We start from the raw sequence: 16,327 nt of genomic DNA, 5'->3' as shown, positions 1-16,327 counted from the left end.
AGAACAGAATAAAACCCTTGCACAAGTCCTACGGTCCTACTACTAAATATTTTTCTAACAAAATATATGTTTGGGAAGCTGGATTAATAGTAATGTTATATTAAACATAGAAATGTATTATAAACCTGTCTAACATACCTTAAAATAACAGCACAACAAATGAAATAAACAGTCGCCATTTGCAATAGCTGACAGAGTTTCTTGGAAAGGCTCAAGTTTTCACTCCTTCATAAACAGCAGCACTCACTGGGTGAACATTAAACTCCAGCTGCCATAAAACCCCATCATGGCTCCAACTGATCAAGTCAATGGTAAAATTATACTTGACACCATGTTTGTTCCTGTAAAAGACCCGACACTCGGAAGAAGTCACTAGTGTTTACGTTACACCAACTGGGAACATTTGATGCATATTATGGTAGTTAATTAACAGTATTTTGCCATTATTTGAAATGAATTGGCTAAATTTTAAATAACTAAGACTGCATTGCTTAGTAGTATGCTTTACAGCATCAATCCACTGGTCAGTGGAATGGTTAGTAAAGGACTATTGGGGCAGTAAGCTCTTAGCAGCAAGTTCCAGACTTATACAATGAGTATAGCTCAAAACCTACACTTTAAGTGGAAATTCTGGGGGATCGTCTTATACAATCAGTTGCCATATAACAGGGGGGATGGGAACCAGAACGCGAGGGCGGAGAATAGAGCAGATGTTGGAAAGTTTGATGCAATGTGGTATGAGTTTGAGAGGAAGAAGCATAAATGTCGTCAGTTGGAAGGATTGAAATGTGTTTATTTCAATGCAAGAAGCATTAGGAATAAGGGAGATGAACTGAGCATGGGTCAGTTCATGGAATTACATTATTGTGGCCATTACAGAGTCTTGGCTGATGCAGGGACCAGAATTTAGATGTTTTAAAAGGGATAGGATGGGAGGTAAAAGAGCAGGGAAGAGTAGCATTACTAATCAGAGATAGTATCATAGCTACAGAAAGAGAGGATGTTGTGGAGGGGTTATCCAGAGTCAGTGTGGGTGGAAGTCAGAAACAGGAACGGAACGATCACTGCATTGGGGCCCCAAATAGCCCTCTGGACATGGAGGAGCAGATAAGTAGATAGGTTTTGGAATGGTGCAGAGATAATAGAGCTGATGTTATGGGAGACCTCAACTTCCCTAATATTAACTGGCACCTCCTTAATACAAGAGGGAGAGAGGGGGCAGAATTTGTCATGTGTGTCCAAGAAGGATTCTTGACACAGTATGTGGAGCAGTCGGCTAGATGAGAGGCTATACTGGATCTAGTACTGGGTAATGACCCCAGTTAGGTGAAAGACCTCTGGGGGAGCATTTCAGTGACAGTGACCACCATTCCTGGAGCTTTAGCATAGCTATGGTCAAGGATAAGAGCAGATAAAATGGTAAAATGTTTAATTGGGGGAAGAGCTAATTACGATGGGATGAGGCAGGAACTGGGGAGAGTAAACTAGGAATAGATGTTCTCGGAGGAAAAGCAGAGAGGAATGTGGATGATGTTTAGGCACTACTTGCATGAGGGTTTTGGATAGATATCTCACACAGGGTAAAATGGTTACAATAAGAGAATCATGGTTGGCAAAGCAGGCGAGGCAGCGAGTTAAGAGGAAGAAGGAAGCATATACAAGATTTAGGAAGCCAAGACAGGAAGTACTCATGAGAATTATATGGTAGCCAGAAAAGAACTGAAGAAAGGACTTAAGTGAGCTAGAAGGAGACATGAGAAGGCTTTGGCAAGTAGGATCAAGGAAATCCTGAAGGTATTCTATGCATTCGTGAGAAAAGGAGGTTGATGAAAGTGAAGGGAGGGCTGCCTAAAGATAAAGGAGGCAACGTGCATGCAGGCAGAGGACCTAAATGAATACTTTGCTTCAGTGTTCACCAGAGAGGTTCAAATGTTAATTTTATCTCACGCAATAATACATTAAAAATGTTATATACACGACATTCTTCAACTTTTATCTGCCATAGGGCAAACAACAAGTCTCCATGAGCATTGTGCTATGCCCCTAAAAAATAGGAGGAAGAAAACAAAAAGAGAGTCCCTTCCGAGACACTGAGTGTCTGTGAATTCGCCTCCAGTGGCCTCGCAGCTTCCACATCCACACCGACTCAGATTCAAACCACTGGCAACCAGAGCTCCAAGTCCAAAACTCCCACATGATCAGAAAGCCTTCAGTAACCAGGGCCCTTCGGGAGCCCTTCTTCCCCTCAGAACCCTCCCGAATCCTAGTTCTAATACTTGGCTCCCATGATCCCCGCTGCCTGTGGGGTTCTTCAACCACGTCCCCAGAAGTCCACAGCTTGTGTGAGGCTTTTGACTGCAAGTTGCCAACAGGACGTTCAGCTACTGAATCCCTTGCTGCTTCACTGCCAAGGGGTCTTGGTCAAGGTGAGATCAGAATGTAATTCAAGCATATGTGCTGGAGCAATGATGAGGGGAAGAAAGAAGTGCTACATCTTCTTAAAAACATTAGAATTGACAAGTCCCCGAGACCAGACAAGATATATCCCAGGAAGTGAGGGAAGAGACTGCTGGGGTGTTGCCAATTATCTATGTGTCCTCCCTGGCTACAGAGGAGGTACCAGGGGATTGGAGAATGGCAAATATGGTTCCCCTGTTAAAAGGTAATAGAGAGAATCCTGGGAATTATAGACCAGTGTGTCTTGTGTCAATGGTGGACAAACTATTGGAGAAGATTCTGATGGACAGGATTTATAAGCATTTAGAGAAGGAAGGTCTTCTCTGTGATAGTCAGCTTGGTTTTGTGAAGGATAGGCCGTGCATTATTAACCTAATTGTATTTTAAGGAGATAACGAATTGATGAAGTTAGGGCAGTAGAAAATGTATATATGGATTTTAGTAAGGCCTTTGACAAAGTCCCCCATGTTGACTCATTCAGAAAGTCAAGAGCCTGGGATCCATGGAATTTTGACTGTATGGATTCAGAAATGGCTTGCCAGCAGAAAGAGTAGTAGTGGATGGAGGTCAGTGACTAGTGGTGATCTGCAGGGATCTGTTCTGCGAACCCAGCTCTTTGTGATTTTTACAAATGAGAAATAAGTAGAGGGATGTGTCAGAAAGTTTGAAAATGAGACAAAGGTTGGAGGAGTTGTGGATAGTATAGAAGGTTGGCATAGGTTACAACAGGATCAAGACAGAATGTAGAGTTGGAAGGAAAAGTGGCAGATGGAGTACAATCTGGTGATGCATTTTGGAAGGTCAAACTTAAAGGCAGAGTACATAGTTAATGGTAGAATTCATAATAGTGTGGAAGAACAGAGGGACCTAGGGCTCCAAATCCACAGATCTCTCAATGTTGCCATGCAAGTTGATAGGGAGATTGAGTTCAAGAGTCGAGAGTTAATGTCGCAGCTCCATAAAATTCTGGTTGACTACACTTAGAATATTTTGTTTAGTTCTGGTCACCTCATTGCAGGAAAGATGTGGAAGCTATGGAGAGGATGCAGAGGAGATTTACCAGGATTTTGCCTGGATTGGAGAACATAAATTACGAGGCAAGGTTAGCAGTGCTAGGGTTTTTCTCTTTGGAGTGAAGAAAGATGAGAGGTGACAATGGAGATCTAAAAGCCAACTCCTTTTCCCCAGGGCAAGATCAACCAACACCAGAGGACATCTGTACAAAGTGAGGGGAGGAAAGTTTAGGGGAGACACCAGGGATTTTTTTTTTCTTCACACAGAGTAGTGGGTGCCTGGAATTCCTGATGTGGTGGTGGAGGGTGGTACAATAGTATATTTTAAAAGATAGGAAAATGGATAAAAGAAAAATAGAGGGTTATGAGAAAACCAGTGAGTTTTTTTTTAAAAAAGATTTATATAAGTCAGCACAATATCATGGGCTGAATGTTCTGAACCGTGCTGGAATGTTCTAAGTAATTTTGTTCTTTGTACTCTCTACTCTGCCTTATTTGTTGCACTATGTATGAGATGCCTACTAGTCTGCTCACAAAACAACCTCTAGCGCTGCATTTTCGATATATAGGATAATAAAGTTGAACTGAGATTTTTTTCAATAATTTTACGATCACTGAAAGTAAGACACCCTTGCCTGCATTAACCTGGCCTAGCCATGGTGCATTTCTCAATTAAGTGCACCATACTTACTATCCTCGTCATCTATTATCTCAGGTGTGGCTGACAAGATCTAAAAGTCTTATCAGGACCTTAGCAATCCCCTCCCTTGGCTCCCACAGCAGCTTTGAATAAATCTCACAAGGATCTATAGATTTATCCACCTTTAAGCCTGTTAAAGCATTTAACAACATTATCTTTCTGATAATTGTTCTAAAATTCCATCATCCTGTTTCCTGAATTCTCCTCTGGCTCTGTGCACAGATTGCCACATTTCTGGTCAGTTTAAAGAGTCTGCAAGAAGGGTATTGATGAATTTAAAAGGACTTGACAGAAGATTATGAGACAGGCTTAGAGAGGGTGGATAGCCAGCACTTTTTCTTGGAGTGACAATAAGAAATACCAGAGGACATCTGTTTAATGTGAGTGCAAGAAAGTTTAAGGGAGATGCCAAAGGTACACTTTTTACTCAGAGTGATGGGTGCCTGGAATGGGTTGCCAGGGGTGGTAGTGGAGGTTGGTACAATAGTACATTCAAAAGTTTCTTATGTAAGCACATAGATGCAAGAAAAATGGAGGGATATGGTTGTAAGGTTGGAAGGTTGGAAAAATTAGAATGTGGTGGTGTAGGCTTACATAGGTCAGAACATTCCAGCAGCGTGCAGGCCCTTTAGCCCATAATGTTCTATGTTTAAATACCCGTGGAACCTTGGTATTTAAAGGGAGTGCAGGAAAAAATGGACCCAGTGAGTTTTTGAATTACTATCACTGTCTTATACAATTAATGACAAATTCCATTAAAAGGTCCCTAGGCAATATGTACTGTGGTTAGATAGTATATCTCTGTATTTTGTTTGGCAGTCATTAAGAACTATTCCAAATACTCACTTTAAAATATCAATGGGAGTGGGGAAAAATATTGCAGAAGGCTTTCCAGCTACAGCTAGATAAATAAGCATGATGCTGGAACATGATGGTGAGACACAGAAAGAGGCAAAATTTCTACCACAGTGATTTCATCAAAGTTATCCTTAAACATTTCCATGAGAAGTGCTGTAATTCTCAAGAACAATAACTATTTGCTTAGTCACCCAATACATTTTCACAGTTAGTGCCTTGTGTTAAAACATATATGAAAGTTCATTGGGGTTAACTTACAAAAATTATCAGTACTTTCTCACAAGCAAACACTAATATACAACCATGATTGCTTTATGCCATTTGGTGTGGTTCAGCAAGTTTGCTGTACTTTTTATTAAATTGTAAATTAAGATGCAATTGTACTGCCATATTAGCGTGAGAAGAACATCATAAAGAAAAAAGTTTTCATTTGCATTACATACGATGGACATGATTCCTTTGCATTTCTATATCACTATATCCTATTTTCAAATTAATTTCTGCAATTTCATTATTTACTCTTTTAAAGACTAAACCGAGTGTATTGCATCCCTATTGCCATCACAGTTAGACATTATTGCAATGACCAAACAAAACTCTGCAGCGAACAAAGAATTATTGGAAATATTTAGCAGGTCAGACAGCATCCAAGAGTAGAAGTGGTCAGTCGGTGTACTGAGTCAAAACCTCTCATCAAGACTAAGAGAAAATAGATGAAATTACATAAAAAGGGAGAAAGAATGCATAACAGAATGCTTCTTGAATTCAGGCTTGACTTTGATGAATCCACATTGTTTTTTTATTGCATTTTTGTCCAAACAAAACATTATTAATTTTATTCTTTGTATGGAATGAATCTCTTCATTTTTTTGTTCCTCAGATACAATTAAGGTAATTCCAGTTGGTTGCTAAAAGATAAATATAGATCATTTTCTATTCTTTCCTTCCTTTTGGAAGAGACCTGGCATGTGCACAGTGCCTTTTCACAGGAATGCGGATGAAAGCAGAAAATTGATAAGAGTTAGAAAGTGGACACAACCATCTCATCACTCCATCGCATATCCACATTTGCACACTAATAGCGAGTGAATGCCAAAAATTATAACCATCGAGTGTTGGCAAATTACTTTTAAAAGTTATGGCTTACACCATCTGGAAAAACGAGTTTAAAGCCTTTTAAATGAAAATAACTGCCAAAAACGTGGATGAGCTCATTATCCAAAAATAAATGATTTTATTTCCTCAAACAGCAGACCAAAATTAAATGATCATAAATGCATAGCATAAATATTACTGATCTTTGAAAATTATTTTCCATTTCTTTTTCTTAATTTTTTATAATCCTGCAGACACTCTAACACTGGATTCCTCACAGAGAGAAATAGCAAATTATTTCTGCCAATTCAAAGTTCTTCCCTTCAAATGATCTAAAATTCCAAAGTAAAAATAACACATCTGCTCAAAGAAAATCAGGTCAATAGCTTTGAATAAAAAGAACTAGAACGTCACATGACAATTTCAATCAGAACTAAAATCCTTTCCATTGCAATTTTATGTTTAATAGTAGAATCAACAACGAACAGCAATCAAGATCTGAAGAATTAAAGATGGCCACCCATGTATGTACAGTAATATCACAACCTTAAAATGAATTTATGCACAAATAGCCAATATTCAAACAAAAAAGCACATCAATGAACTTAAATGTCTTGGATTTATTTAGGGTATCCGTTTAAACTTTTATTGCCTTATCTTTCAGTTGCACTCCACATGAAAAACACATTGAAGGACACAAATAGGAAAGAGGCTTGATAGAATGTCAACAATTCCAAAACCAGGGTCCAGAGAGAGAATATACTGACCCTGAATAATGGAAACTCAAAGTCATTTAAATTTAGTAAATAACTGAGCATTTTAAAGCAAGTTTGAATTTCCTGCAGGAAAATACTTGTGCCCTTTCTGAATCCACCATCTTTATTGTTCTTCTAAACAATGAATTGCCAAATCAAAATATCTGTTGTACAATCTTTTTAAACTAATGTCGACATTTAAAATAAATATGCAAGCTCGACAAGAGTGCTCCTACATCATACCTTTGAAATAGGGCATTCTATCTCCAAATAAAGGCCAAACCACACAGGCTCCAGAAAACGAATGTCAATGTAATCAATGAGGAGGTTAACAGAACACATCCTGGCATTGAACGGTTACCTCAAGGAATTAGAGTTTTAAACAGCAATTTTGTTTAAAAAAAAAGCAGAAAATGGGACCCCCCTGTTGTTTTTTTTAAAAAACTCGTCTTGTTTACGAAAGCAGAATTAAACATAAGCAGGAAGTCATTTTCGAATGGATTGCCATTTGTAGGCTTGAACCGAACTTCTATTACGGAATCCAATCTGGATTATTTTATGACAGACGATGCACGAAATAGATCCCATCCCCATCTGAACAAACTCATGAGAGACTGCACCCACAGAACAAACTATGGGGGATGTTTACTTACTATTACTCCAGGATTTCAGTAATGACTTGATGCTGATCTCAAAGAACCCTGAATCTTGCTGGCTGGCCATATCGGCTGTATCCAAAGATGATCCTAAACAGTCATGGCAGGTCAGTGAAATGCTCACCCCGAGTCCACAAGACCTTTCTACGGATTCGCCTCCTTGCTGTCCACAATCCTGGTTTTCCTATCTCTATCTAGGAAAGGGTCCCTAATGCCTTGAACTGCTCTCTCGGTGCCCTGTGCCTTTAGGCAGAGCCGAAATGATAGTGCTGTCTTTCAACCTGCATCCTCGGTCCATTTGCTCAAAGAAATTGCGAGCCAAATGCTATTAGGATGGGTCCTTCAATCACGTCTGAGGTGGCTCCCCTCCCCCCACCCCCCTACCCTTGGACGGACAATCTCTGGAAGAATTGGAGGCTGAATTCACGCGCCTCCTCGCGCACCCGCCGGGGAACGCGGCGAAAGCCTCCGTCACGGCCACTGAGAGCTCAGAATCTCAGAAGCCACGGCGTGATCTTTCCTTGCAACAGCCTGACGCGAAATCTGTTCCCAGCCGCATCGTGCTGCAGTAAAAGGCAACTGCGCCCAGAGAGCCAGTGGCAATGACGTTAAAAACCCGATCTCCGGGCCGGGGGGGCGGGGGGATGCGGATCCGCACCAGGGTTCCCACGAGCTTTTTGTTGCTCGGGCGAATCTTTATTTTAATTTTTTTTAATCCGGCTGTCGCCCCATTTCTGTGGTTGATAGATCTAGGGTAGATTAAAGAAGGCTGCATCTTTAATGATCGAGTAACATGACACGCTTTAAACGGAATAATAACTTCTTGCCTCGCATTAATAAATAATCTTCGTCGCCACGCACTCAATTCAATTAGTGCGCTTCCTAAAGAGCAGACTGCGACAGCGAGGCAATCGCCTGCTTCCAACATTGTACCATTCGCCGTACGTGTGGTTATTGTTCTTTCTCCTTTGGCTTGATACCGTCCCTCCTTTTGTCACCAAAATAAGGCAACTCAGAAGAACAGGGTCTGGAAAGAGGGCGTGAGGATGAGAAGAGCATGGAGGATCCAAGTCTGAAGGGAAACTGCAAAACGAGCTGTCGTTCAAGGGAGAATTGGTGGCAGAGAGCAACAGAAAGAGAAGCAGCTGAATGGAGTGGAGGAACTTAATGGGCTTGGTCGTTGTGCAATGTTTCCAGCAGCAGAGTGGCGAGTTTGACCATTTGGACTGTGCTTTTTAAAAAATAATATATTGTTTTAGTTAAGTTATCTTCAAGGTCAAAAAAAAAGAAGTTAGGACAGCTTATCCATTTATAACATAGATAATGAGTTATAATTGAAGTTCATTGTCACATTAAGTAATGGAGGTTTTGTGAACTGACCAGTCAACATCTCACAGGACACAGGATAGCCGAACAAAAGAGATCTGTTGGTATAGAGCAAAAGCCACATAACTGTGCTATTTTGCAGTTCATTCAGAAATATCACGCCAGCAGGAAAGGCCAACTTTGGGCAGACCCAAGTGTGTCTTTCACCAAATTGCAGTTCTGGATGTCTGCTGTTGCTAGGGGTGAACCATGACAAGGACCCCTGCCTTCTCCACACACACTTTCTGTGAATCTGCAGTCAACAAAGAGGTGGGGGTCTGTCTCTGCTCCACCACAGTCATCTCGAGGACAACGTCAATAATTGGTGATGTTCCAGTCATACAGGAAGAATCTGACTGGGTGTGAGCAGCCCGTGAGCCAGGCCAAATCCTGGTTCTTGTTTGTGAGGCCTGCCGATGAAGCATTCTGCCAGATGACCTGGATGGTCTGTTCAGGGAACCACCCCACTGGTTCCATCAAGTCCTCATTTCTCAGTTTCTGCAGGTCATTCCATGCTTCACTGGCTTATGGCCTTTTGGTCAAAAATGTAGGTCTGAAAAATCTTTTTGATGTAAGACAGGTGGCATGACAAAGTTCAGCTGATTTGGACATTGTGTGGCAACAGGGCCAGGCCTATCCTTTGCAACACCTAGGACAAGTATATCCTCACCACATTGCGACACTTGGTGCCCTCATTCTTTGGTTCCATGCACAGCCTGATGTAGCCACTCATGAAAGTGGTCATCAGGATGAGGGACACATTAGCGATGCTCTTGCCCCCATTGTCTGATGACTGGTATGTGGCAACCTGTCAGACCCTCTCCATTTTGGATCACCACCTGAATGGAAACACCACTCTGGTGACTGCCAGGGCTGAGATGTGGGGGTTGAGTCACACCTGCACCACATATAATAGTCCTAAGAGCATCTTGCACCTGATGACAGGTTCATCCCCATTCTTGAAAGGGACCACCACACCCACAGACCCAATTTCTGGTGGATGTTTGCAAACTGCTCTGACAAATTCTTCTTGCATGTCTCGGCCCCTCCAAACCAGATTCCCAACACCTTCAGGTAATGAGGTCTGACTGGAAAGGGGATGGTGGACTAGTTGGATCAAGTACTAAAGAGCATCTCTTCGCTCTTGTTCCACTTTACCCTGCCACCCGAAGCAGACTCAAACTGGCTGCAGATGCTGATCAATCTGCAGACCAATCGTATATCTGAACAAAAGACAGTGAGGTCATCCATGTATAGGGAGTCCTTGACTTGAGTGCCTCCACTGCCTAGCAACATCACACCTCCTTTGGCAAAAGGCTCTATGCAGCACATAAACAGGACTAGGAATAGTGAGCAACCTTGCCTCAAAGTGCTCATTTATCATAATCCAAATGATTTGTTAATTAATACACAAATATGCAGATCAAAGAAAGGAACATATAGTTGAAGTACTGAGGTAAAAGGGTCCTATTTCTGTGGTGATATGTAATTACACCACTAGGTCACCAGGGGACATCCTGGTGGCCTTGTATGTAAAGCAGTAGAGCTACAGTCTAGTCTTCCAGGTTTGTCATGCAGAGAGACAAGACCTCTTAGTGTACATATTAGTTTATTAAAGCTGTCTTATACTCGCACTGCTTTTGTGGTTTTTGTCACTACAATTTCATGTAACATTAACATCAGTCAGGACGTGGAAAACAAACGTGTCTTTGGGACAAGCTTCATCTGAATCTGGCTGCAACCAGGGCCCTAGCAAAAAGAAAATATCAGAATAACTCTTTGGAAGGAGGAATTGAGTGGAAAAGGTAATAAAAATTATAGTTTTAAGATAAAGCAAAGTTAGTAGAATAGCATTAAAATTTTGCTATGATACCATAAGTAGACAAATAAAAAAACTAAAATAAAATTAGGAGTATGAAAAATGAAAGGTTTGAGCAAAGCAATAGTGCTAAAGGACAAGTTAACGTGTGGATAAACAAATGTTTTATGTAAACACAAGCATGTGAAGGATAAATTGAATTGCAGGTGCAATTTAACTTGAAAGATACAGTAAGCACGATGGTTGTTATTGAGACAGCTGCTAACATTAGAATGACTCGGAACTTAGTACACAAGGTTATACAGACAGGAAATAAAGGGCAACAGTAGAGAGTGAGCTGTCTCTCTAAGTGATTAGTTTACAGGTGGCTTCATGGATAGAAATAAGATATAGAACTAGACTTCATATTGCTATAGGAGTCAAGTGTAGGCTTATTCAAGACAGCTTTGAGGTTGTGGAATATATAAATGCAGTGACTGGATAAACATAACTATGCGAGAGGAGTTTTAATAGTTAAACATTCATGTAGATTGGGATAAACAAATAAGCATTTGAGAAAATGAGCAGAAAAGTTTCTTGAATGTGTTTAGGGTAATATTTTGCAACAATGTGTTTTGCAATCATCAAGGAGCAGGCCTTATTTGATTTAGCAATGAGTTGGTTTGGAAAGCTTCTTACAAGTGCATGAACATTAATCTAAGAGCAATTATAGAATTAACAATTTTAGTGTGTTTGACAGAGGAAATGTAAAGCAGCTACGAGGAATCTAGATTTAAGAAAGGCTAGCTTCAGAAAGCCCAGAATGAACTAAAAAGATCAGTTAACCTCAATAATTTAAACATATAAGTGGCAAGTGATCATGTTCAAATTGATTATCATCTGATTGTACAGGGACAACCCAACGAAACAGTGTTCTCCAGTCCTCAGTGCACAAACATGCAAACACACAACTAGCCATAACACACATACAGATAAACAATACATACACAGTACACACATACATACATAAAAATAAATAAATATTATTTAATTAAAAAGTAGTATCTTGGAGGGTTAGTTTGAGCAGTTCATTTTGTTGTTCAGCAGTCTCACTGCCCATGGGAAGAAGCTGTTTCTCAGTCTGGTGGTTCTTATAGTCTTGTATCTCTTTCCCAATACGAGTAACTGGAAGACACTTTTTTGCAAGGTGCTCAATGATTTTACATGCCCTCTTCCAACAATGATCTCAGTAGATCATGTTGATGGTGAGGGGTAGGGGTGGGGCAGAAAGGGAGACCTCAGTGATCCTCTCTGCCGCTCTTGGATCTCCAATCCAATGGTCGACAGCAACCATACCAGACTGCAATGCAGCTGGCCAGGACACTCGCGACAGAGCTCCTGTAGAAAGTTAACAGGATGGTGGCTGATGGCATGACAATGACATGCAAAATCTCCTCAGACTTCTTAGAAAGTATAGGCATTGGTATGCCTTCTTCAACTTGCAGTGATGTGCTGGCTCCAGGAGATGTCTTCTGAAATATGAACTTCCAATAACATAAATGTTTTAACCTGCCTCCATCTCCATCCTATCAATGCATAAAGGTGCCTGACCCCTCAGCCTTTTCCTGAAACTGACAATAAGCTTCTTGGACTTGGTGATGCTGAGAGCAAGAGTGTTATGGCTCCACTCAACCAGATTTTCGATCTCCAATTCAAACTCATCATTTTCAGTTATTCGAGCAACAACGGTCATATTGTCAGTGATTTGTAGATAGAGTTGGAGCCAAACTTGGCTGCACAGTGATGAATGAACAGGATGCAGAGTAGAGGACTAAGCAAGCAGCCTTGGAATGCTCCTGCACTGACGGTTCGAGTGGAGGAGGTGATGTTGCTGATTTGCACTGATTGGCATCTGGTGATAAGGATCCAGTACAGAGTAATGCATTGAAGTCCCAGATCCTTAGTTTGGTCATAGGTTTTGTTGAAACTATCGTGTTGAACACCAAGCTGCAATCACTGAACAATAGGTGTTCCTGTAATTTAGGTGATCTAATATAGAGTGGAGGGCCAGCAAAGTGGCATTTGCCATTAACTGGTTGTGACGATAGGAGAATTAGAGTGAGTCCATGTTGTCTTTCCTGAGAAAGGAGTTAATGGGGCCCACAAGCAACCTCTCAAAGCACTTCATTACAATAAATTTCAGTGCCACCTGCCAATAGTTGTTGAGGTATGTCACCTTGTTTTTCTTGGGCACTGGAATAAAGAATATCCTTCTGAAGCAGACGAGCACCTCTGAGTGTTGTAGTGAGAGGTTAAAGAGGTGTGCAAAAACTCTAGCCAGTTGGTTTGCTTAGATTTCAAGGACACAGCCACATACACCATTTGGGCCAGATGCTTTTCTAGGATTCATGTCAATACAAAGGTTACTGTAGGCTCTTGAGGATTCTTCATTGTTTTCTCTTTCAAAGAAAGCATAACAGAATTTGTCACTTAGTTCCATGAAATTACCTAGTAGATATGGCTCCGGGTCACCCGTGAAGGCCACTCCTGTTATCCTGGTTAATTTTTCTGTGATTTCTTGCTAAAATAGCCTCAAATTCATGCCTGACCATGTGGCATGTAGAAAAATTCCTGCCTTAGTCCCACATCTGAAACACATCTCTGAAATGTTGGCTTTTGATCTGTGTAACTTTTGTGGGGTAAGATACAATTGGAGTTAAAAAAAATTATACTGAAACCTGTCCATATCTTGCATTTATAATTAAGGTCATGCAGTCCTTACACCAATCTGACCAGCTTCTTTCTGAAATCACCACACCCAAGTCCAACTCCCATCTTTCCCTTGACCTCTGCAATCTTGGTTTTACACTTTCACTCTGGAGAGCATAGGTGTATTCCCTATCCAGACTGTTCATTCAGTTTCACTAATTTCAGGTGGGGTCAATGTTAGTCCCCATCTTTCTCTTAAGAATGATCGAGGTTGGAGATAACAGAAGAAGGTCCCATTGGCAACTCCATAATTATGTTTTAATTGTTCAAAGGACATGAGAGTTTGTTCCATGTAACAGTCCTTAATATATCTTATACCCTTGTCATACCACAAATGTAATATTCTATTGCCCATATTCATAGGCAGTAACACACTTTTACACAATGGTACTTGTATTGATCTCCCTACTTTTTTTTCCTATACATTAATTAATTTCTTGCCATGTTCTAATCATATGCATTTGAATGGGGTTATCTGTCTTTTTCTTTAGTGATTTGAAACTCCATTTATAGATAAAGTCCTTTGGTTCCCCTCTTCCATTGAGTACATTCCCATTTGAATCCAGGATGGGGGTTGTCTTTCGTGAAGAAGGCTGTGAGAAATCTAACCTGTGCAGCTAGGTAATATTTTTTTGAAATCTGGAAGTCCATGTCAGTTTTTTCATTGCATATCTTGGTACCATATTATTCCATAGGAACTGTCTATTATGGTTGTTTAGTAGCTTTAAAAAGTTTTTAAATAACAGAATAGGCAGCAATTGAAAAAGCTATTGCAGTCTTGGCATTACTTTCATTTGGACACAGTTAACCCTTCCCACCAAAGTAATCATTAAATCTCTTCTTTTCTGTAGGTTTCTATCTTCCCAAGAAGAGGAATAAAATTTAGTTTGTACAGATTTTACAAGTTTTGTCAGTTGCTTTTCCAAGATATTTTATTCCATTTAAAATTTCTTCCTTTTTGGTATCTTTCATATTCAAAATTTGTTAATGGCATTATCTCACTTTTATCCATATTTATTTTGTAGCCTGATATTCTTCCATATTTTTCTAGTGTAACTTGTAATTTTTCCATAGATTTATCCAGTTCTGATGGGTACAATAGCACATCATCTGCAAATAGACTAATTTTGGGTTCTTCTTGCCTGAATTTAAAGCCCTTTAATATCCTGATCCCTTCTTATTATCTCTGCCACTGGTTCAATCACTAAAATAAAAAGCGTGGGGACAGGGGACATTTCTGTCTGCTCAATCTACTCAAGGGGAACACTTCCGATATCTGATTATTTGCTATTATTTTAGCTTGTGGTGAGTATTAGGCATCCTTCATGGCAGTGGTTGGGAGTGTTTGATACAGTTTTTTCTCAATTTTGTTTGGGAGTACCTTCTTTAAATTGACACTGATTTACCCCAGTTTACAAACAAAAAAAGAATACACTCACTCGTTTCTTTCAGCACACAATGGAGTTGACTTTCTTCATTCTCTTCAGATGCAACATTGCATTCTTCAACTCCTCAAACACCACCCCAGCCACACGGGTGATCCTGATGCTCTCATTCTCCTCCTCCTGCGCCTGAGATCCACCACCTGTATTCTGATGTTTACTATACCTGTGTGTGTGCTATTAATCCCACATGTTGCTTTGGTTATGTCATCAGTGGCGACCAGCACCACTCCTGTTGCAGGTAAGTATGTGACCATGACAACCTAATTGAAGGTTGATGACTGAGAAAGAACCATTTATCCTTTCTGTCACTCTTATGGTCCTGCGGATTGATCTCTGATCTAATGGTCGACAGCAACCATATCACACTACGATGCAGCCGTCCAGGATGCTCTTGAGAGAGCTCGTGTAGAAAGTTGACAAGACGGTGGCTAGTTACATGACAATGACATGTCCTCTGAAATATGATTTCGTTGATCACATCGTGTAGGTCCTCCAGTGCAAGTTAAATGACTGTCTGTAGTCAGAACAATGGAGGTGAACTCCACAGGAGGTAGAATGGTCAGCACTTCAGTACCAGATATTCCAGATGAGGGAAGCATCCCAGGGACAGTATCACTGCATCTAAGCACCATGAAGAGTTAATCAGGAAGCAGACAGCACCAATTCATCCTTCACCTGGGGAACCTGTCCAGTGAAGAAAGCAATGTTTGGGCTCAAAGGATGAAATAAGCATACAGAAGAATGTGCAGGTTTGTTAGTTGGTTTGTATACTGGCATTAGGCCCCTTAAATGGTTAAACTAGATTAATGCCAGTTTAATTTTGCATATGAATGTAAAAGGTCTAACTTGGCAATTCTGCATAAAGATTGTGCAAAATGTTCAACAAGCATTGTTTAATGTTCATGGTGTGATTATGGGTTACCTTGAACTCCCTCAAAGTGAAAAGGGCCTGGCTAATTTGAACACCTCAACAATGACTCTGGGTGGTTTTGAATTGTCTGTGTTATCATTCAGGTTTATTTATCTCCTCTCGAGTTCTCAACTTAAACATTCGGCACTGGAGTTGGCTTGCAGTAGTTTGGCATTTGGCTTAAAGTGGGCCTTGTGCTCCTTAATGCCAATATATGCATCCTTGAATATACAGTGCCCTCCATAATGTTTGAAACAAAGACACATTTTTTTCTTTATTTGTCCCTGTGCTCCACAGTTTTAAATATGTAATCAAACAATTTGCATGTGAGTAAAGTGCACAATTCAGATTTTAATCAAGGTTGTTTGTGTACATTTTTGTTTGACCTTGTAGAAATTACAGCACTTTTTATACATAGATCCCCCATTTCAGGACACCATAATGTTTCAGACATTTGACTTCACAGGTGTTTGTGAGTGCTTAGGTATGTTTAATTGCCTCATTGG

At 40.4% G+C, this 16,327-nt stretch overlaps 1 protein-coding gene across 10 annotated transcripts in view; it reads right to left on the bottom strand.

Annotated features, from left to right (window-relative positions):
* The window catches only part of LOC138739469 (protein furry homolog), a 446,682-nt gene that overhangs the window by 364,988 nt on the left and 65,367 nt on the right, over positions 1–16,327 (bottom strand). For 2 of the 10 annotated variants that reach the window (XM_069891581.1, XM_069891590.1), the window contains exon 1: positions 7,532–7,865. The exons of the other annotated variants lie outside the window; for them this stretch is intronic. In XM_069891581.1, coding sequence (XP_069747682.1) covers positions 7,532–7,601 — 70 coding nt within the window. In that variant the 5' untranslated portion in view covers positions 7,602–7,865. Of the gene's footprint in view, positions 1–7,531; positions 7,866–16,327 lie in introns of those variants that run through there. 10 annotated transcript variants of the gene reach the window in all.

Source organism: Narcine bancroftii, chromosome 7 (assembly GCF_036971445.1).
Source record: "Narcine bancroftii isolate sNarBan1 chromosome 7, sNarBan1.hap1, whole genome shotgun sequence".
Classification (NCBI taxonomy): domain Eukaryota; kingdom Metazoa; phylum Chordata; class Chondrichthyes; order Torpediniformes; family Narcinidae; genus Narcine; species Narcine bancroftii.
The sequence above is the reverse complement of the archived record's forward strand: the minus strand, read 5'-3'. Positions and strand labels throughout refer to the sequence as shown.